At 54.1% G+C, this 23,262-nt stretch overlaps 1 protein-coding gene across 1 annotated transcript in view; it reads left to right on the top strand.

Annotated features, from left to right (window-relative positions):
• The first annotated feature begins 256 nt into the window (after nt 1-256).
• Nucleotides 257-23,262, top strand: part of Rasgrf1 (Ras protein specific guanine nucleotide releasing factor 1) — a 105,265-nt gene continuing 82,259 nt past the window's right edge. The window contains exons 1-3 of the mRNA XM_004999636.4: nt 257-532; nt 15,323-15,429; nt 20,481-20,628. Coding sequence (XP_004999693.1) covers nt 257-532; nt 15,323-15,429; nt 20,481-20,628 — 531 coding nt within the window. The remainder of the gene's footprint in view (nt 533-15,322; nt 15,430-20,480; nt 20,629-23,262) is intronic.

The raw sequence follows: 23,262 nt of genomic DNA, 5'->3' as shown, positions 1-23,262 counted from the left end.
TGGCGGGGGCGACCGGCCAAGCGCGCGCGCGCGTGTCCCTTCCGCGCGGGGACGGCCTCGCGGGCCGCGTCACCTGGCTCCGCCCGCCCTCAACGAGCCGGGCAGGGCGGCGGCCTCTGCGGTCCGGGCGCTGCGGAACTGGAGGATCCAGGAGCCGACCGCGAGTGTAGACGCGGGGGCGGAGCGCGGGCGCGCGGAGGGGCTGCGGGGCCGCGCAGCGAGAGGACGCGAGCGCCGGCCACTGCCCGGGAGCATCATGCAGAAGGGCATCCGGCTCAACGACGGCCACGTCGCTTCCCTGGGGCTGCTGGCGCGCAAGGACGGCACGCGCAAGGGCTACCTGAGCAAGCGGAGCGCCGACAACACGAAATGGCAGACCAAGTGGTTCGCGCTGCTGCAGAACCTGCTCTTTTACTTCGAGAGCGACTCGAGCTCGCGGCCCTCGGGGCTGTACCTGCTGGAGGGCTGCGTGTGCGACCGCGCGCCCTCGCCCAAGCCGGCGCCCTCGGCCAAGGAGCCGCTGGAGAAGCAGGTGAGGGCGGCGGGCCGGAGGGGTACGCGGCTGGGACGGGCAGGCCAGGACCCCCCGACCTGCGTCCTGACCGGAGAGGCTCCATCCACTCTGTGCCCGGCCGGACGGCGTCACTCCGCGGGAACGTCCGCGCGAGCTTGCCCGGGTGTGGCTCAGCGTGGTGACCCCTGCACCCCTGCCAACTGCACTGCCGGTTCCAAAGGCCCCTGGGGCTCAGGACTGGGCCATAGGTGCGGCGCTCCTCGCTGCCTGCACAGCCACTGAGCTGCACTCTTGTTCCCAGCCGCAGGGCCCCAAGGCCTGGACAGGCGCGGGCCTAGGTGGCGGGGAGGAGGGAGAGCCCTCTGCTGTCTCCGAAGGAATCTGGTCCCTGCTGCCCAGGGGAAAGTAATGGTAATGGATCCTCAGATGTCACCACCTAAAGGGACCTGGCATCCACACTGAGGCCCAAGGGATATATATATTCAGATGCCTCCAGGGTCTGAGTTTTTCTATGCCGCAGCTGCACCGAACTGGCTGCATTAAAGTCATCCCTAGAAGTCGTGTTCCCACTAGTACAGACATCCAAGCTCAGCCTGTCCAGCGCGCCTCTTGTCTCCTTGCTGCAGCCTCTGGGAGTTAAGAGATGGTTCTAGGGCTGGGAGTACACACGAATGTTTAAGAGGGGATCTCTGGGACTGACCAGCGAAGCAGACAAGGACCCTGGAAACAGATAACAGGCAGCTACTTAAGCTCAGAGCTCCAGCCAGCCGAGAGGACTAAGCAGTCTTGGCTGTCCACCCTGGTAACCTGCCCTTCTCCAGCCCAAAGGCCCCAGTGTTTGCCCTGGCCAGAGCCCCTCCACCCCTCAGCCCTTACCCAGTGGAGCTCCTGGGCCAACAGAAAGGGTTCAGAGTGTGTTCCCAGGGCCCTAAAAGGGAACACTAGCAGGCCTGGAGTCCAGGAATGCAGCTCACTACTTCTAGAGATGACTTCAGATAATATGCTAAACTTCTCTGTATCTGACGTGTGACCTACAGGAGAGAATAATAACTGACCTTCCTGGGATTCTGATTTCACTAAGTTAAATGCTGTATATATGACGGGATGCTCACAGTACATTTTACTGGTATCTGAATGAACCTCAGTTGAATCTAAATTCTACCCATTTGGGCAGCGGTATTGAGGAAATTGCACGTTAAAGCAGAAAAGCACCTAAGGGTGCACATGGCCTATTCTTCCGTTTCACAGATCACAGCACTGAGGCCTAGAGAAGGGAAACGGTTGCCCAAGATCACAGAGTCTGGCAGAGTCAGACCTAGAATTCACCAGTGTCTGGAAATTCTGAAAGGTGAGCCCTACACTGGCTCCAGGCAGGCCCCTCTTGACTCAGTGCTGAACTGTGCTAGCGCCCATCCCAGGACACATGCATGCATGTGAACTATGTCTCCGGGTGTCCTCCTGTGAGGAGGTGTCCTGGCATCAGAGGAGAGAGGTGAATTGGGAGCAGCAGGTGGTTGGCGCTGCCCCACTGGGCACACTTCCTGTCCTAACTTCATGTTGTACTGTGTTCTACTCTGGACAAGTTTGGTGTGTGTAGGAAGCAGCTGGTGCCCCTTGGCTGTGCATGTGTACAGAAGCATCATGGCTTTTCTAACATTTGCCTAACATCGATGCCACAGTGGTGGTTCCTGTTCCTCCTGGTCTTGGCTCCTCACTAGCATGAGGTGCTGCACCCAGGGCAAAAGGCTTCAACTCACTCATGACACAGTCTGGGCCATAGAACATGACTCCAGGCCTGCTGGGCACATGGAGGGTGCCCGAGGTAACAGGCCGAAGAAGCCATCAGTCTGACAGAACTAGCTAGAGTCTAGTTAAGGCTGTTTTAGCGGGGCATCCCCCTAGGTCCAGATGGCTTCTCCTCTGTAGTTCACAGGATGGTTTGTAGGGAATGAGGGCCACGCTGTGGCTGGGTGCCACCCACATGGTAGATGTGCAGAAGCGTGTACTGAGCTGGGCCTGCTGGTGCAGCGTGTTACTTCTGCATTCTGCACACTGAGGAAGGGTCAATGTGAGGCCTGCATGGGGCCCTTGGCCTAAGGAGCCAGTGGTCACATGCCCAGAGAAAATGGACCCTAATAAGGATGAGCTCTTTGCACTAGAAGATACTCTGATCCTGGACCTTGCAGGGGCCTCAAAGAGCCCAGACCAGCACCAGGCCCATCCGACCCTGTGCCTCCCCACCCCACTGCATCTGGCCTGGTCTCCAGGCAACTGATATGGTCCTGCCACCCAACAGCCAGCATCTCAGGCAGTCAGATCCATATAGCCACGCTCTGCTACTTCCCGTCCTGGCCCCACTTGTCAGTCCTGGCTCCTCTCCCCACACCGTGCAACCCATTCTCCAAGGCTGGGTGCTATGGTCTCAGAGTTGGCTGTTCTTTGGAATCCCACACACTGCTTTGCGGTGGACACACTTTGCACTGGCTTTTTCAGCTCCTGTAATCGTGCTCTCAGGTCTCGTTTCTCAGGAGCAGAGCAGCCAGGGTATGCCAGGGAATGGACTCCAGGCTCTTCTGTTCACCAAGGACAGAGAGGGTACAGGCAGATCACTGCCACCATAGCCTCCCCACCTGGTGGGGGCGGTGCTGTGAGAGCTGCCAGGCAAATGCCTGTCCCCAGACATGACAAAGTCCTAGTCCCGTGATCTTTTCCTGGATGCGTTGTGGGTTCATACCAGCCCGCAGGCTCGGAGACAAGTAGCCACCCAGCAAGGTGACAGCAGAAACAAGACTCACTCTGACTTTGTTCCTCTGCTTCTGCTGGCATCAGCCCAAAGCACACCCTTTGAGCCTGAGCACATTTGAGTTCTGCCAGTCCTGAGATCACAAACCATGTAGTGGATGTGACCAGCAGCTTGCATAGAGAACCTGCACTGTGGGGGTCTGGCAAGCCTGAAGCCAGAACCTACAATGATCAGTGCTGCTCTCCTTGCACCCTGCAAAAATGAGGTGGAGAGGCTCCTGATTATGCCTTAAGGGAAGAGCAGGCAAGGGTCGGGAGCAGATCAGACCCTCACACCTGCACTCATAGCACTCTGCGAGCTCTGGGTGCCATCCACAACTTGGTTCCCAGTGCCTGGCCTGGACTGGTCCTGCAGGTTCAGAAAGGAGAAGAACTTGGGCCTCATTCTTCAGCATAGCCCCATGGACATTGCCCTTCACCCACAGCAACTGCCCAGAGCAGAGGGGATTCATCTCCCTCGAGGCCCCTCTTCAGGTCAGAGTTGGGGCCTGCCTGACTATTGAATAGCTTCTGTCCAATGCCCACGTACCCATCCCAGTGATCCCTCTGGGTACAGGCCACCAGGATCCTTTCCTGTTATATCCTTTTAAAATTTTCAGTTGATGTGTATGTTGGTATATATTTATGAGGAACAATGTGGTATTTTAATTCCTATGCATACAGTGGTGATCAGCTCAGGGGAGTTCACTCATCCCTTCCCTTGCACTGAGTCCCCACCTGATGGCAAGTGCATTTCAACTCCGCTCTTCTGCAGCCAGCACCTGGGAGATCACTGAGGTCTGACCAGGCTGACTGTCCTTCTCCCTCCCTCTCCATGGCCTGGCCAGAGCAGCTGAGCTCTAGCCCCTGTCTCCTCTTTCCTCTCTCAAGGCCTCTGCTGGAATGAGCTCTACCTGCCTCGCATCCTTGGGACACCAACCTCTTCTCTTTCTTTGGGTCCTTACCTAAAAATCGCCTCCCTGAGGCCTCCCTAAATCAGAGCCCCCATGACACTCTTCTTTCACACAAGAAGCTACATCCTGAGCACTTCTCCCTGCCGTCTGGGAATGGTGTTCCCTGGGGCTAAGCCCCAGACAGTTGGGACCGTAAAATCCTCTGGGATAGTACAGCTACAAGGTGGAGGGGGCTGCTGGCGTGGAAGCAAGAGAAGGGACGAGGGGTCTGCTGCGGAGGCTTTGTCAGGAGATGCCTCCTGGAGTTGCAGGACCTGAGTTCTGCTGGGAAGAGGTGGGTGAGCTGCCTGCCTGCCATCTTCTTTTCTGTCTCAGCTCACTGAGCAGATCATACAGAGGGAAAGGCAGATGGAGGCTTGGGGGTGGAGGAAGATGAGTCCTGAGGGGTCTAGGGGCGAAAGGGCTCTGGTGTCCCTCCAGGTCTTCAGGGGTACTTGTTATGGAGGTAGATGCAACTTTATCAGCTCAGCAGGTGGCCACCCTGTGCTTGAGCTCGGGAAGGAGCCAGTGTGCAGCCAGGTGCTGGCTAACCGAGCAGAGCCCCACACCCCCAGGGGTCCCCTGCGTTGTCCCTGAGGGTCCCCTGCATTAGATCCAGCTGACATCCTTGGACAGCCCTGGGATGGTAGGAAGTGTGTGCTCTCTCAGCTCCTGTTTGTCTTCCTGTTCTGCCCATGGGAACGTCCCACTCATGCGAGGACAAAACCCAAGGAGTTGCCAGACCACATGACATGAGGGCTTGATGTGTCCCTCCTGGGGTCGCTGTGGACATGTTGCTTAATTCCACTGTGCTCAGTGTTCCTGCCTCATTCTGGGGAGCCCAGGGACTGCACCTCACATCTACCAGAGCAGCTTCACGTACTAGTTTTCCACATCAGAGTTCATCATCAGTAATGCTCCAGAAAGTCTGGTCCTCTTCAGTTATTACTAAATGCCCTTCAGCTGACACGCTGTGGATGTAGATTCAAATGTATGTAATTCTACAGCAGGATGCTTTGAAAACACTGAATAATAAAGTAAATATCATTTTTTGGGCACCCAGAACATGCAGAGCCCCAGGCACACATCTTCAATGCAGAATCTCCCTTCGCTCTGCAGCCCTGGGAATATCTCTTGGCCCATTTTCCAGGTAGCAGACTGAGCTCAGACTTCAAGTCATCGCTCGTGAGTTGCAGAGTTACAATAACTGAGAGGTGCACGTGCGACTGGCTTTGTCAGTTACAGCACCAGTGTTTGTGCAGAAGCGCTAGGGACACTGGGAGAAGGTGAGGGCATAGGGGCACAGGTGGGAAACATGGAAGGACATGGAGTGAACCACAGCACACAGGACCACAGGGAAGTTCCTGCAAGGCTGGCAAGCAGGAAGGCTGCCTCAAACAGAGCCCAGTGAAGCAGCGCACACAGGATGCTGGGGGAAAACCCAGGGCCCCCTGAGAACAGGCCTTCCCTGCATCCCAGGCTCAATGGGGTGTTGGGCAGCTGTACCTCTCTATGCCTGGAAGATGCTTTTGGGTGGTAAGGCAGGAGGAAAACCTATCTGGAAGCTGCAAAACTGAGTGGGGTACAGGCTGGAACCAGAGCACAGCGGTCCCTCTTTGCACCCTAGCCTGCACCACCCCCAGCTCCCTTGCTCAGGGTCCCCACAACTGTGCCTGTGTGTCCTAGGGTGCCATCCACAGGTTCCTGGCAGGGAGGATGCACCTGCACCTGAGAGGGCACCTTTCAGGTGAGTCCTCAAGGCCAGGCTCCCAGGCACAGCCACAGCTGCCCTGTGGTCACCATGACTCCTGCATGCCAGGGTCCCTGTCCCGACAGACACCAGCACTAAGCTCTCACTGCGAGTGTCAGAGCACAGAGCAGGCCTCTGGTGCAGGTCAGGTCAGAGGACAGTGAAGCAGTGTGCCCTTTGAGATGGGGACTTCAGTCCTGCAGGCAGCCGTCTTCCCCCTAACGATAAGATCATTGTTTGCAGGAGATACTGCACTGTCTAGCCAAACTTTGGTTTTGGTCAGATTAGGAGGTCCAACTCAGATTTGAAATAAAAGCCTTTCAGAACTACTTCTAGAGGAGTGCATGAGTGAATTTTTGGCAAACTTAGCTATATAGTTTTCCAGAAATGCAGAGAAGCCTAAAGCAGACCGATTTCCCCTCTGTCAGACCCCAGGAGTGGAACCAAGCCAGCTGTTTAGATAAAGCCTCTCAGGTCTTCCATGAACACAGGGAGCCAGTAAGCATGAAAAAAGCTGGGCACGTTTGGGCTCTCCACCTGCCCATGTCACCAAACCTGCCATTGCTCCCTGGCCCTGCCCTTACATGCTGACTACAGACCGTGGGAGTGGACTGATGAGGTGGAGTGTCGAGGAGGAGCCAGGACTGTGTGTGTGCAGGTTCCCGGGGGCTTGGGAAGAGGACAGGCTGATGACAATGCTCACTGCCTCGTGTCTTGGGAACGAATTAAGGAAGACGTTGCTGGCAGGTGTGGCAGCCCTTTCTCGGAGAGGACGGCTTTGTGGAGGCTGGAGTGTAGGCTCCGGGGAGAACCTGGGGACTGCACCATGTGATGAAGCAGTGAGCGGTGTCAGCTGGACACTCAGTCACGCCCGCACCTCTCCCACCGGGGGCTCGGGTTGGCACTGTGTCCGGTATCCAGCATCCGAGAGGTGCGGGAGGATGGGCAGCGATCACACCCCTGCTACCAGGCTACAGCCTGCTTTCCAGCTTCCCATGTCTTGGGGAGAATACCTGTTCAGCACATGCCCACACCTAGCCTGCACTCAGGACCGTTATGGGCTTTGTTACCTACTCTGGACAGCAGCGCTCGCCACACAGGGAGCTAACTCTTAAGTGGACCCTCTGCCCTCTCTGTGGCTGCATAGTGTTCTGCTGTGCACATATGCTCTAGGTTTTAGACAGTCCTCTCTTGAGGGACACCTGAATAACTTAGCACCTTTTGCTGTTATAAACAGAGCTGCAGTTAATCAACATTTGTATGTGTGGGTCACTCCTAACTGAGCACGTGTGTATTATATTCTAACTGCAGCTTGTGCCTTCCCTCATGGACATCTGGGGGGCAGTTGGTAGGTCAAGGTTGGACAGGCTGAGGCACAGGTGGAAAGACCTTCGCCTGGGACTGGCTGAGTGTAGCAGCCTCAAGACCTTGTCCACCTGGGCCACTGCTTGCAGCACCTGGGTCAAACGGAGGTCAGCAGCAAAAGCTTGGTGGCTGTGCTGATGGAGCCTTGGCCTTGAGAGCAGTTGGGGTCAGGACTGGTGTGTGCATGGTTGGGGGGTACTGAGGTTTGTACAGGGGCCCTTCTCACTTAACTGCACCCCCAGGCACCTTTTAGGGTCAGCATCTCCATAAGTTGCTCAGGCTGGGCTCAGACTCACCACCCTGCCTCAGCCTCCACACCCAGCTTGAAGCTGGCTCTGAGGCACTATGGCAGCACTTTGAGGCTCTGGCCTTGCAGTTACTTCCTTGCTGCTGCCTCCCTGTGGCCAGCAGGGCTGCACAGTTCTATCCCTGGCAGTGGTCTCTATCGTAGCCTGGGCTGTAGGTCAGGCAGACACGCAGCTTGGACTCAGGAAACCAGAGCTTTAGACAGTGCCTGGGATTGGCACTCATTTCCAGAAGGTCTGGGGGATGAGCAGGGACCTGGGAACTCAGGCGCCGAGCTGGGGAGCAAGAAGCCAGCAGGCACTGAGGGCAGGATCCAGTGGAGGTCACCTCTGTCCCTGGGCACTGCCACACCAAGAGGCCTTCCTGCTTGGTGCAGGAGCACCAGCAAACCCAGAGGAGCTGCATCCTCATCCCAGCAGGCCCCTGAAATTCCTGGTGTGTTTACTGGCGAGACCCAGCACCAGAGCAAGGGCCTCATGGGTGGGCAGGCACCACCTGGAACCTGGAGTGAGAGGAGCTGGGCTGGGAAGCACTGCTGTGGGGCTGAGGATCTGGGCCAGCATTTTCTTGGGGTCTTGGCCAGGGAACAGAGGACACAGAGAGCCCAGGTACATTTCCCTTATGGGGAGAAGAAAGGTGATAAGAGGAACTCCAGGCCAGGACACCCATACACACGTGCAGACACATATGTGTGCAGGGCTCCCTGTGGCAACACAGCATCTCTCTTCCACAGGGGCTGCAGGCAGCTGGCTGAGGCTCAGCCCACAAGGGCTGGCCCTGCTGGATGGGGCTGCAGAATAGGGCCCAATTCAGGGGGCGCCATCCAGCAGTGGTGGCGCCTGCCCTCGGGCACATGGTGAGTCTGAATTCTGAGATACAGGCTGGAGACCCAGCCCTGAGCAGGGAAACGCAGAGTCCAGAGAGCATGTGGAGAGGAGTTCATGGGTTGTAGCAGCTGGGGGCTGGAAGACATAACCCATCGCAGTGCATGGGTCTCAGAACCACTACTGGGTTCTGGCTTGGCCCCTCCAGGCCTCATCCTCAAGACAGCAGCCCTAACCAGTGCAGTGCATGTGTGTGTGCATGTGCACAAGTGTGTGGAAAACACCATGTGCTTTCCAGTACTCAGCCAGCAGTAGGCTGATGAGACCCACTGCTTGACCTTGTAATTTGGAAAGTACTGCTGGGCTCAAGATGATCTTACAGAGTCCGTGTTGTCTGTCTGAACTGCCTGCAAGCTGGTTTTGTGAGAGGAGACAGCAGCGCCCTAACCCTAACCCTGTCTAGAGCCAAAGCCTTATGTCCTTATGCCCTAGCATGTACTGCATCCCGGGCTGGGTTTTATTGAATGCTGAGGCATCTTTCTGAAAACTGAAAATGCAAGGGTCCCTGCTGGAGTAGGTTCCAGAACATTCAGAGTCTCTTCTGTGCATAGCCTTCCAGAGTCTCCACACTCCATCCCAGGGACAGCCGGTGAGACTGGGATGGGATGTTTCTACTTGGATTCTTCCTTTGAAAGAACAGCAGAGCACCCTGAGCAGCCTGGCATAAGGAGGCTTTCCTGGTGAACACAACTGTGTTCACCCATGGAGCCCGGGTGGGAAACCTGTGCCTCAGAAGGAGCCCAGACCTGGTGACTTCTCTGCTGCGCCTGACTCCTGCACACTGGGCATGTCATTGGCTGGGACCCAGGTGGTTCCCAGATGCTCTGGCCTGACACGCAGAGCTCAGCACACAGATCTTCGGTCTGCTCTAGCTTGTCTCCTCTGCAGCTTCCTAGATCCTCAGCTGAGCAACCTCAGGGCCATTTCCACACTGTGCTGTGCCTTCAGGGATGTGGATCTCAGAGGGCAAGAGGATAAAGGAGAGAAATGTGGAGTCTCGGGCTCCTCCCGGAATCCTCGCACTGGGTGACTGGGTGACGGCAGAACCAGCTGGGCTTTCAGAGTTATTGGATACCCCACCTCACTTGTAAGACTCTGGAGTGGAGCCTGGATCTGAATGCCTATTCCCTGATGCTACAGATGGTGCAGGCTGGAGGGAGGCTTGAGGTAACAGCAGAGACAGCCTGGGAGTTACCAGGTGGCTGTGGGGGCAAGGCAGAGTGGCAGAGCAGGGGGCAGCTGCCCAAAGGGGGCTAAATCTGCTGAAGGAGCTCACATTGTTCAGGTGTGTTGCCTTTCACAGCTAGACATGGCCCAGCTTCTCCTAGGCAACTTATTCCTCAGGGTGTTTGTTTGTTTGTTTGTTTGTTTCGGAGATGGGGTCTCACTAAGCAGTTCACACTGGCTTTGAACTCACTGTGTAGCCCAAGCTGACCTTGAACTCACAGCAGTCTTCCTGCCTCAATTTACAGGCGAGCAGGCGGGCTCGCACATCCAGTGTCTTGGTTGGGGGAGTTTTTGTTGATGCAGCAGACTGACCTTCTTGAAAAAGGGCAGGGGGAGTGGAGGCTTGAGGAGCACGTAGACAGAAGATGGGCAGGAATGGCCTACAGAGAAAGGTGGAGACGAGAATAGAGCTGAGAACACAGAGAGCCAGAGCAGCAAGGGCTGGCTTTGTTCTACGCTTGCAGCACACGGGGCTGAGGGTGCCTGCCTGGGTCCCCACAGCCGCTGGTGAAGGCCTGGCTGTAGCCCTGCACAGGTTCATCCCTCTGCCTGGGCTCTGCTTCTTGTGAAGGCCAGGACACAGCTGGTGGTGGCAGCCACAGGAGGAGACAGGGAGCTCTGAGTGCCATAGGGAGGACACAGCCAGGGCTCTGACAGCTCTGGCCAGCCGGATTCCCAGAAAATGGGCATTTCAGGCCCTCAGTGACCTCAGGCCCTCAGTACCTATTTCCCCTACTGCTTCCCAAGACTTGGCCCCACAGTTGCAGAATGAACCTGGGTCTGGAAGATGATCACATTTGGTTTGAATTGCCGGCAGTTCGTTCTGCCCAGCCAAGGAGCATGATGTTATAAAGGGTTACAGGAGGTGGATGTGAGGTGCCTGCCACAAGAAAATGCCAGTGTCACCCCAGGTGGCCCTCACAGCACATGCGACAGGAAGGGACCCTTCTCCTGCCCACTGTGTAGATGGAGAGGCTGGAGCTGAGACGGTGTCTTGTTCGCATCTGAGGTTGCACACAGCTGGCAGCAGCACCAGCAGCAGTGTCTCTTGGCAGTGTGCTGTCCCCCAACTGTCACTTTAAGCACTGGAGTGGACCTGCTGCCTCTGCCTTCCTCCCTCGTGATTAAGGCCACTTCTTTACCCCAAGAGGAATATGGCCTCCTGAGTTTCTTCTTCCCTTCTGGCCCCACACTGAAGTTAAGGCTGAAGCAGCACACAACACTCCGCTTCTGCTGGTCATGCCTTGAGCAGTTCAACACTCCCACATAGGGCTAGATGGGATGTCGGTCCTTGCTCCGCTGGGCCTAGAGTTGGGCTGTTCTGGTCCTGAGAGTTTCATGTGTTTTCCATCTCCAAATTCCTAGGAAGTCATCAGGACACCAAGCCTAGCCCAGACCTAGCCTTCTGCCCAGGGAAGTAAGAAGCCAGTGGGGCCCCGCTGAGTACCAGCAGGTACTGCCCAGATGGGGCCGGGTGCCCAGGCATTGCTCCCGGCCAGGGATCAGCAGTAGGCAGCCTCTGCCTGGAGTCCTCTAAGGCTGCCTGCAGTGCCCTGGGGAACTGAGGAGGTTGTACATGTGCAGTTTTACTGTAAAACTCTTAGAACATTTGTGATAGCTCAAATTTCTCACAGTAAACTGTTGAACTGGAGACTTCAAAGGCCTAGCAAGAAGCAGTGGAACTACCTTCCCTGTTCTCTTTCCCCAAAACCTTTCCTTAAAACTCTAGGGCATCCATAACCTTTGCTATTTACACACTTCACAAAAAATTCCCTTTCTCTGTCTAAGCACAGTCTGCTTTCCCTGTTCTGACCACCTCATCCTCAGGAAAGAGAAGGAAGCAGGCCAGCACAGAGGACTTGTCATCCTCAGTGGCAACCCCCCACCACGCCTGGCTTACTTGTGGGAAGCCCTGCCATGCTTTAAAATCCACTGGTGGCCCCACATACCACCAAAGGGGTGACCCCAAGGTCCCACCTTCCTCACAGCCACAGCTGCAGCTGGAAGGATCTTCATAGTGTCATAGTTCATATTAACAAGGGGCAGCAGAGGCTGCTGCGTCCTGAGTCCTCGAGGTGCAGCAAAGTACCCGGGCATCTATCGATTCTCTCCTTCAGCCATCTGTTAGCATCTGCTCTGCACCAGGTGGGGTGGCGGGGAGGCGCTGGAGACCCCAGATGAGCGGTCCTAGACCCATGAGTCAGCCAGGCCGTGAGTTTCCCAGACAGAAGAGGCCCTGCGGAGAAGTCCCGTGAGCTCTGGGATAGATATGCTGACTCCTGCGCTGGCCCCATCCAGGCCCAGCTGACACTCTGACAGCCCAGCACCCAAACTCAGAGTCCCTGCCCGTGTGCTGCCCATGCTGGGTGCTGTGGGCAGTGCCATACCCACACTCACTCTCTGCCATGTTGTCTACCTTGGCAGGGAAAGAGTGTGGCCAGGACACCAGAGGGTATGGCAAGATGGCAAGCCTGGAAGCTGCCTCAGCCTGGGCAGAAGGTCTGGGAAGACCAGGACACACCTCACTCCGTCATCTCTCATTGATGTTCCAGACAGAAGATAGTTAGATGGTAGATGGCAGAAAGATAGATAGATAGGGTGACAGATAGATAAATAGTAGATGATAGATGGCAGATAGATTGATAGAGTGATAGATGGCAGACAGATGACAGGCAAATGATAGATAGATGATAGAGGTGTGTGTATGTGCGTGTGAGCACATGTGTATCTACCCATGCATCACAGAGCTCAGGGCAGATGACAGGAGGCAGGGATTTGCTTGCCCCAAACTACCCTCTGGGCCAGTGCAGAGATGACTCCACCCTAGACCCTATTCCTAGGCTTTCCCTTGCCTATGAGCCCCTGCCCCACCGACTCTGGGAGCTCTGTCTGTAACCATGAGGACAGCAGTGGGGCAACACAAGGGCAAAGGCACCTGAAAGCCACAGGCTGTGGGTCCCGGACCTTGATCCTAGAGACACCCAAATTACTTTCTCCAGGCATGGGGCTCACATCTCCACCTAGCAGCTGTGTCTTCCTCCCCTCCTATTGACCACACCTGCATGTAGCAGACATGGCCAGGCCCCAGAGTCAGCCACCTGCCCCTGTAGATACATTGCTCATTTCTGCTCATAGGTCCGTGATGCTGGTGTTCCCTTTTTCTTGGTGTTCCTTTCTCAGCCCCATTCCTGTGGGCTTAGGCTTTCCAGTGGATTTTTACTGTCCGTGTCTGTGTTGTGCCCCACCCCATCTATCCCTGTGTCCATCTCTCCAAGGATCCCCATGCAGGGTGGTTTCTGCCTGGTGGCCCAGAGCCAGAATCCTCAGTGACTCAGGAGGGCTGAGTGGCAGTGGTCTCCCTCAGGAACACTCTGCTGGTCCACATGGTGTGGCTGTGTGCACCAAGTGTCAGGGAAGGGTAGCCAGCCATCTTCTGCTAGAGCCTCCTGGAAAAGCCATCCCAGGCAGGAACAGCCCCTGCTCTGACTGTGGCCATGCTGTTCCCAACAAGGGCACATGGACAGACCACCATGTCTTTCCTGGCCTCCCTAACAAGATTGGGAGGTATGCTCAGCTCCAGAACAGCCCTGATGCCCTCCACCCCCACCACTCTCTGCAGCCTGCCAGTCACTTGGGGTCAGGGCCTCCAAGGGATGACAGAAGCAGGACACCTGCTAGGGCTGGTGGTGATGAGGAGGCAAGAACACAAGGTGGAGTCGATGGAGATGACCCGACCTCTAGCTGTAGAGTGGGAGAGGGAACAAACTCTCAGGAGCACTCATCCTCCCTTGCTGTGCCCTGAGGAGAGAATTGGGGGTTGACTGGGTCCTCACCAGACCAGGACAGAGGCGCCCGAGGTGGCTTGAGCTGGCTGGCTTCTCTGAGGCCGGTTTTCTGTGGGGTGAGGCTGTAGGGGCTGTAGAAGCTGTGCTTCCCTCCATCAGGACTGACTGCAAGAGCCCGCCCCTAGCCACAGTGAGCCCAGCCTACCGGGCAGGAAGGGCAGAGAAGCCTCTCCTGCATCAGGCCCCCAGGCCCCCACCCCCGCTCGCACCCCCTGGAGGTTGGCACCCTGCTTCTCTCATTTGGTCTAGTGCAGGCCCACTGGACTAGACAGTCAGTGTCCAGGAAGCCTCGCTGACCCCTGCTGTCCAGCTGGGTGGCCTTGAGCAAGTGACTTGGCTGTCTTGAGCTCCAGGATCCACAGGGTGGGTGTGGGAGAAAACATGTCGTGTTTGTCTCCGCTCAAGGATGAGGAGGTGCTATATAACCACCTGCAGCTGTCTCACCCTGCTTCCTTGCTGCCAAGCAGAACCGCTGGACCTACTGAGTTCAGCATTTGTTATTTGAGGCTGTAGTCGACATTTCATTCTGCCTTAGTGGCCTGTTTCCTAAGAGATGAGGAGAGACACAGTCTCTGCACTGAGTCCCCCACGTACAGATAAACATACACGTGTGCACACACATATGCACACACCCTAGTGCTATCTAGAATGGCAGTTAACAGAAACAGTGAATGTCAGCAGGAGCTCCCAAGAGCTCAGCATCTTTTGCTTCTGATCCTGCCAACTCAGCCCCAGGCGTGAGGGCAGCACCCTTCCTGGCAAGGTTTGGCTCTGCACCTGGCCCTTGTCACCCTCTCTGGGCCCTCCCAGCACATGCACTGCTGGTCCTCTTTCTCTCCCCTCGCTGCCTGCACTGCCTCTCAGCCCAGTGGATCCCAGTTTGTGACACCACCGAACCCAAGGCACATCCTTGACACTCCTGCCCAGCTGGCTCCTAGCATTTGGTCCTTGTGCCTCCTGCACCAGCTGATCTGAATGAATCAGGTGCACACAATGCCACCTGGCCTCCCAGCCAACTAGACTCCAATAGAACCCGTCCTCTGGGAAGCCCTCCTCAATTTCTCTGAGTAAATCACAGTAGCTTTCTCTGAGCCTTGTGGCCTGGCTTCTTAGCTCCATCACCACTGTATTATTGTAAACACATCTCTGTGCTCAGTAAAAGTCAGGCATTGTGCAAACATATGGAACTACTCTGCCTGATGCTGCCTGGCACCTCCAGGGGTGGGTCACCTGTACCCTGGCTCAGAGAGTCTCCCTCCAGAGAAGCATGGACTGATGAGGGAAAGGGAGGTGCAGGTCAAACCTCAGTCAGTCACTTGTACCAGCACAGAAGCCTTCGTAGGGGCTGTGTCTGCTCTGACCTGGTTCTCGAAGGCCGTGTCCTTGGCATCAAAGTATGGGAGCTTGGTTCCTGGGAAGATTCCCTCTGCTTTCCCTCTAGCCTGTCTAGTGGTTTAAAACCAGCTTTTGTGTAATTAGTTGGCAAATAGGGTTTGTGATTCTCCTTCCTTGTTAGATCCTAAGTACAGGTTTCGTTACATCATACAAAAGCCCTTTCAGTAGAGTGTGTGAAACCATTAACTTGAACACATTCCAGGGGCCATGAGCAGCCCATCTGGGTTGACAGACAGCTAGATCGCCAGCAGGCGCCACCACTGCTGAGACCCCGGTAACTGGGTGTCTTCTCTTCTGGGCAGCATTACTTTACAGTGAACTTCACCCACGAGAACCAGAAAGCCCTGGAGCTGAGGACAGAGGATGCGAAGGACTGTGACGAGTGGGTGGCAGCCATCGCCCATGCCAGGTATGTCGTGACCAGCAAGGAGGCTGACCTGGGAAGGTGTGCGCCTCAGCAGCATCTCCTGGTAGGTTCCCTCCAGGCCTGGACCAGGCCTGCACCTTCTGACGGCCACAGGGAAACAAATACACCAGGAACCATCGTGCAGCCCCCAACACTGCTCCAGCCACACGAGTGTGCTACAGGGCCAGGAATAAGTTCCTTGGGACTTGTATTCCCTTTGGACCTAGTTTGCTCACCAAATACTGAAATTCTTTGTACCTCTCTGAGGTTTGACCTGCACCTCCCTTTCCCTCATCAATCCATGCCTCTTTGGAAGGAGATTCCCTGGGCCAGGTGGAGAGAAACATGCTGGAGAGGATGGGGGCTCCAAGCTAGGCTGAATCCTTCATGAGACCTGGGCAGGATGTGTGGGTGGGGGTGTGGGCCCAAGACTGATAACCTCAAGCAAAACTGAGCACTGGTCAGGAGCAGCAGGACCCAGACTTGTTCTCTGGGCAATGGTGCAGTTGTATCTGCCTTCCCACAAAATGTTTGCCCCCGTGGGTGAGGACCAGGGACAGTCCTAGTCCTTGCATCCATAAGAACTTTGATTAAAAACACAAAAAAGGTACTCAGCAAACAGGGTGGGAAGGATGTGGAAATCAATAGATGGATGATGGGTGGATGCAAAGCCTGGAATTGAGCTTATATATGAGATGAATGATGGCGGAATGGAGAAGATGGGTAAGTCAGTGGATGAGTGTTGAAAGTGTAGGTGGAGGATGGATGGATAGGTGGGTGGGTGGGTGATTGGATCGATCTACTCTCAATAGATTGAGCTTAGGTTCCTTCCTTGAGCTTTGAATCCGATCAGCTGACCAGAAGCCCTTATTATGACCCTAGAAGTGACCCTGCCCTAAGATCTCAAGGAGTATCCCATCTTAGCTATGGCAACTAGGATCTAACACACGAAGCAGAGGCAGAGAGGAGCGGCTCCCAGGCATTCCGCCAGAGATATCACAGGCCAGTCAGGAAGATGTCAGGCACATGTGCAATAGCCCTGGGGCACCAAGGCTGTGCTAAGTACAAAGTGTACAAGAGACAGAGATAGAGAGATAGTATTGCCATCCTCATGGAAATTCGAGAATCTGGAGGTGGAAATAGAGTAATGTTTGGCAAAGTGGAGAATTGAGCAGATTTAATGGATTTAACCATTCATAGTCATTTAAAACTATTCAAACCATTTGAAATAACCATTTGAAAAACAACATTTTCAAAAACCCTTTCATTCACAGCATTTATAGCATTGGTACAGGAAAGACAAATCCAGGAATAATGAGAATGCCAAGATTAGGTGTTAGAGGTAGAAGAGGATGGACAGCCAGCTGCCATCAGCCCATAATTGATCTGGAGAAACCGACTGGAAGGTTTAACTTTTCCTCTGTGAACAGCAGGGCACCATCAAGGCCATCCACCAGGGGAGTAACCTGAGTAGAGCTGTGATGCAGAATAGAAATTGCTGCAGGGGGCCGGGAATTTAAGCTCAGTGGCATAAGCACCTGCCTTGCAAGTGCACAGTCCTGAGTTTGATCCTCAGTACCAAAAAAAAAAAAAAGAAAGAAAGAAAGAAAAAGAAAAAAGAAATTGCTGCAACTGTTGAGGGTTGGATTGAGTGAAGAATCAAATTCAGTGGAGAACAACTGGACCTTAATCTGCCCAGCATCAAATAATGAAGACCCGCTAACAGGGTTCCTCTGAAGATTAAAATATGTCATGTGAAGGTCCAATGAAATTAGGTACATGGAGGGACTTTGTAAGTATTGAAATGTTATGGAATTAAAGATTATATATAAATATTATATATAAATGTTATATATTATATATAAATGTTATATATAAATTATATATAAATTTATGGCAAGGTTTGGCTCTGCAACTGAAACATTATATATAAATATATAAATAATATATATAAATTATTTATATATAATCTGCAACATTATATATAAATGTTATGGAATTATAAGATTGTCGTGCAATCTTATAACCAGGGCTACATCAATTTAGAGAATCGGTTAATTCAAACACTTTCTAAAGGCAGTGAAACACAAAACCTATATGGTAGAATGGCTAAGATCACAAAGACTAGAAACGCCGAATGTTGGAGAGGGGTTGGAACTGCCTTAACCTTGAGGTACTGCGAGGGCACAAAATAGTACAACCAACCTGAAACCTCTTTAGGTAGTTACTTAAAAAAGTTAAATATATATCAACTCATTTACACAGCAATTACACCTGTTGGTGTTTATACCAGAGAAATGAAAAATGTCCATAAAAAGTTTCATATGCAAATGCCCTTAACAATCTTATGCACAGTAGACAAAGACTAGAAATAGCTACAGTGTCTGTTAATGGGCAGAAGTATAAGCCAACCTTGGTACTTCGTGCAATGGAATAATGTTGAGCAACTCCACTGAGGATCGGCTAAAATTATGTGCAGGAAGACAGATGAATTCCAAAATCAGTATGTGGAGTGAATCTAGAGAAACAATGCCTGCTGTGGGAGTCCTGTTATACAAGTTTTAGATCGGCCACAACTGGCTGGGAGTGGTAGAACTCAGCATGGGTCCTGGGCCTGGGCTGGCTTGAGCACAGGAGGGCCCCCTGGAGTGGTGGGCATGCCCTCTGTGTGATTAGGGTTTCTGCATTTACCACAATTGATCAAACCATATGGTTAAGATCTGTGCTTTCCAGATGTGCATTAAACCTTAACTTTTTAAAATAATTTTACATATAATACATGTAATATATATTTCAGAGAGAAAATTTTAATTACAGATTATTACACACCCATCATCTTGAATCAACATCTCTTATCCCACAGTCCCTGGGGTCTGCAGTCCAGGATCAGCTGAGGCTTCTTCCCAGGCTAAAGTGTCCCAGGTTGAAGTTGGGGTGCTCCAGGCTGAAGTCGGGGAGTGCAGGACTGCGCTGCTATCCTGTTGTCCCCAGGCTGCTTCCTGTGTTAGGCAGGATTCAGCCATGGAGGGTACAGGGCTGGCTCCCTGTGCCCTCGCCCTCGCTGCTCACCTGTGTGCCTTCTGTGTAGATGCCTTCTCCCCCAAGCTGGCAGCTCTCCACCCCAGACATTGCCACCAGCGTAGAGAGCCTGTGCCTACCCAGACTACCTTCCCGTCACCACATCAGCACCACGCAGCACCAGGAGCAGAACCCTTAGCACAAGCAGGTACTCAGGGCCGGTATGCAGCAGGAGAGAAGTTTTGGGGCTACATCAGGATCTGCTCACCCCAAAGTAAAGCTCAGGTCACTAAACTGAGCGTGGGTCCCTATATCAAGGGGAGCAGGAACAATGAGATTCATGTACTGCAGCCACCCAGGCCATAACCTGATGGGTGTTTCCCACCTGACCGTGTCTGTGGCACTAGCTTCTACATCTGAGGAGCCCTGTGAGGCCATGTGTCCCTCCTGCCTTACCCTAACCTCAGAGAGTCGCTCTGTCCCCATGGGGCTGATGTGAATCGTGAGATCCAGAGTCACACAGGGATCCCAGCCCTGACTCCCAGTGAGCACCGTGTGACTCCAGGTCAGGAAATGTCGGCACATCACCCAATCTCCTTCCCAGGGGACACAGGAAGAGAACATAGCTCCCCTCACCCCCATCTTGTCTGCTCAGCCTCCTGGAACTAGTTGCCAGTGGTTGGCAGTCTTTGGGCTTACCAAAGCCTGGGATCAGAGCCAGCCCACCAGCCTCACAGGGAGACTCTTGTGGGGGAAGGCACAGTAGCCATCACAGATAAGGAAAACTGAGTCACTGTCCTGGGGTACACATCTCCCAGCCTGGTGGGGTGGCTTTGAGAGAGGCATGCTCCCCAGAGCAGCAGGTCAGCTCTGTGCCCTCTGCCTCCCATCCATGGTGACTTATGAAACCATGAAGGGTCAGCTGGCTCTTAGAGCAATCCAAGTGTGAGCTTTTGCAGATGCATTCCGGCTGCGGAAGTGACCACTGCCCGAGTTTGGGGTCAGCCAGCATTCTCCTACACGGCCTCCTGGCTTGTTAACAGCTGCAAGCTGGCAAGAGTGTGGCTCTCAGCCTGCCTTCCAATGAAGAAGGCTTCCCAGGCAGCCCATTCTGGCTCCCACCTGGACAGTGACCACCTGTTTATTCAGGCATGTTGCCTCTCATCTTGGTCTGTTTCTCCATATATGAAATGGAACTGTCAGTCTTTCATTGTCCCTAAATTCCCTTCTGGATTTGGATGTGTGGGTTGTTAAGTCACTGGTTTTGTGAGGAAAGGAAAGAGGAGAGGATGGCAGTGGTGGAGGGCAGATGAAGGAGGGGAAGGCAGGGCAGGTGGCTTGGCACCTGTTCGAGGGGTCACAGCACTGCTGGTAGTGAGACCAGCCAAGAGAAAGAGAAGCTTTCCCACCAAGTGTGATGCACGGTGGGTGAGAAAAACCTGGCTACTTTTTGCTCCGAGCCAAATTTCATTCGATACTCATCTTCCTAAGAGAAGTTCAGAAAGTACCATTGTAATCTGATCGTACTATAGTCCAAAGATGCGCTGTCACACACAGCCTGTTACCTGCTTTTGGAGGAAAGTGGCCAGGAAGATTAGAGACTGGCACTCTTGCCAGTTCCCCGCCAGGTCCCTGCCGGGACCCTACTCTGTTCTGGCTCCAGCTGGCCTGTGCCTGGACCACACCTTTCCCTGGATCCCACCCTAAGGTGCAGCCTCCTCCCCTGGCCACAAGGCTTCCCACCACAGCCTCCTGGGGTCTTGGCTTCAGTCCAAGTCTGTGGAAAAGCCACTGTGGTCTCATTCTGCTGAAGAGTCCCAGAAAAGGAGAAAAGCAAGTTGCAGACAGAAAGTCTACCAGGGCAAAGCCCCAGAGCTGAGAGCACATGTGCATGTGAGTGTGTGTGCCTGTGCAAGAAAGCAAAAGAGACAGAGGTGTGAGCCAGACCAGTGGAGGGACGAAGGCTGGTGTGAGCTGTGGGTCTGTGGAACACTGAGAGGCAGCGTCTGAGCCATGTGTCCCCCCTCTCCTCCCAGCTACCGCACCCTGGCCACCGAGCACGAGGCGCTGATGCAGAAGTACCTGCACCTCCTGCAGATCGTGGAGACAGAGAAGACCGTGGCCAAGCAGCTGCGGCAACAGATTGAGGATGGAGAGATCGAAATCGAGCGGCTGAAGGCAGAGGTGACTAGGGCTGGGGACTCTGAGCAGGGAGTAAGACCTGTGTTTGGATGGGGTTCAGGTCCACCCTTGTGTCGGGGTTGGGTGGAGCACCAGCATGGTCCCTATCCTAGGTCAGGGTCTGCACATCCTCAGTGCTCCCAGATGGGAAGCACTGGCTGGATGTCTGTCCTTCTGTGTCTTGCTGGTCTCCACCCACCAGAACTTATAGTGGTAGAGTCTGATGGCTTCTCCTCCAGTACCACACAAGGACCACTGGCTGAGCCAAGGAGGGGAAAGTGGAAACACACACTCCTGGCACCCATTAGCTGTAGGATTTGCAGGGTCCTGGGCACAAGAACAGTGCAGAGCCACTCAGGGTTGGGGACATCTGTCTCCCTTTTTCTGGCTCACTGTCCCTACCCACGGAGGACAGCCTACATCCAGCTCCAGCCCCTGGCTTCCTCTGACAGCCCCTCCAGGACCCCTCAACCCCAGATTGAGTGGGCAGGGGGGACAGCTGCAGCTGGGACAGTGACAGCCATCACACTGTCCTGTGCCACACACTCCCTGGGCCAAGGTACTTGCTGTGCCCACACCGAGGTTCCACAGAGGGTAAGATGTGTAACTGCCCAGCTACCTGGGCGGAGGGACCCAGGATCTCTGTGCACAGGCCACAGGCAGGGAGGTGAAGGGGCCATGAGGAAACTGCACGGCCCTTTGGATCCCTGTAGAAGCAGCTCAGAGGAGGTTAATGAGGAACTCAAGGACCAAGTACAGGGCTTTCTATGCAGGGGACCCCATCTCAAACCAGTGATCCTGTAGTGCCTAAGTACCCATGCATCCAAAGCCAACCTTCCTCCTTGCCCTGAAGCAGAGCTTTGAACTTGAGGTAACACTGGCCTGTGCATCCCATTCAACAGGTGCAGATTCAGCATTTCTTCTCACAGATGCTTGACCTTCTCCCTCACATCCCCACACCAGCATTGGTCATCACACATCACAGAGGAAAAGAGAGCCCCAATCACCCGCCCAGCTCACGTGACACAGGACCAAGAGCCAGGTCTTGTGCCTACTCAGCCCTTTTCCCAACTGGCTGCAGTCCACCTTTGGGCCTTTCCAAGGGCCAGGGCTCCTTCTCATTCCCACAGTTGCCCTGGAGGGATCCTGCCCAGTGAAAGGCCAGGGTGTACTCCTGCCAGCTGGGCAGAGCCACATTCCAGCCAGCTTCGCCTCCTGCGCCTACCCACTGGTCAGCTGGGAAGTTCTTGATGACAGGGCAATGGCTTTTGTCACTCTGCCCCTTTCCCTAGCAAGAGATGGTGTTTCCTAAGGGTTTGTGGGCTTCAGGCCCTCTGTTAGGCACCGAGGAGTAGAAGTTCCTACCTCTCAGGTCTAGTGATGGCAGTGTGGTATGAACTCAAGTCACCCAGGCAGGCAATGTGGGTTTGCCTTGAAAGGCTTGGGGGTTGTGGCTCAGAGAAGGGGCACAGTGCAGGCAGAGGGCAGGTGAAGCTTTCTCCCCATAGACACACACACACACACACACACACACACACACACACACACGCATTCACCCTGTAGGGCCAGGGGCCCTGTTCTCCAGGGAGCTGGACAATCAGATCTTTCCTGAAGAGAAACCATCAGGGATGCAGAGAACACAAGAAGCAGGCAGGTCAACAGTGACCCTGGAAATACACACTGAGATCTTGGTGTCAGAACTGGAGGGACCGGGGGACACACGCCACAGAAAGGAAGGACTGCACCCAAGACCTCCCCACAGAGCTGAGGCTGCTGCTCAGGCCCACCAGCACCTCATGACCCAGTAGGTGACAGCCCAGCATGTTAGGAGGGAAGGCATCACCTGGATAGCCACAAGCTCTCAGGTCCACACTCTAGTGCTATGTAAAATCTTCTAATCCTGATATTCCCTTAGGGTCTGGGCAGGGGAGGGATTAGCTCCTTTGACCACCACTCACTTCACAGTTCTGCTCTCCTAACTCCTCGAGTTGCTTCCTGCAGCAGCTCTATCTTGTTGGTGCCTAACCGAGAGCCTGAAGCCTCCAAGTGGGATCTGTCAGGATCTGTCAGGATCTGTCATGATAGCTGAGGTCATGGTGCAGCAACAAATAACCCCAAGTCTGAGCGACTTAAGATGCAAAGGCAGGTGCGTCATGCACTGTGCTTCTGTGGTTTGGGTACAGACTGTGCACTGGAAGCTCACTCAGAGCCAGGGACACTAGTGACCAGGGCTTCCACCATCAGAATTCACACAGCCCACAGCAGAAACAGGAAGCTGGTTTAGTGCTCATATTTTGAGTTGAAGCAGGTCACATGAGCACAGGGCCTCAGGGAAATAACTCCACTCTGCATATGCAAAATGGAAGAGCTCCGGAGTGTCCATAGCAGCTCTTATGCCCACTCAGTAGTGGCTTTTATTCTGTCTCCAAGCCCTGGGACCCAGGCTGTCACATGAAATAGATTTTCTCCACCTTGGATATAGAAGAGGGTGCATCATGAAAACAGCTGAAAAACAGCACCACCTCTTCATGCACACACCCCCACACACACATACTCTTCGTGACCTCTGGCTCACAGGACATTTGTGTAAACCACTTGCAAGATCCAGTTGTTAAATCTACAAGAATTTTGCTGGTA

This window comes from Cavia porcellus, unplaced genomic scaffold (assembly GCF_034190915.1).
Source record: "Cavia porcellus strain 051 isolate PalLab524CR breed Dunkin Hartley unplaced genomic scaffold, mCavPor4.1 scaffold_6, whole genome shotgun sequence".
NCBI lineage: Eukaryota > Metazoa > Chordata > Mammalia > Rodentia > Caviidae > Cavia > Cavia porcellus.
Note: the sequence above shows the minus strand (reverse complement) of the source record. Positions and strands in the feature narration are given on the sequence as shown.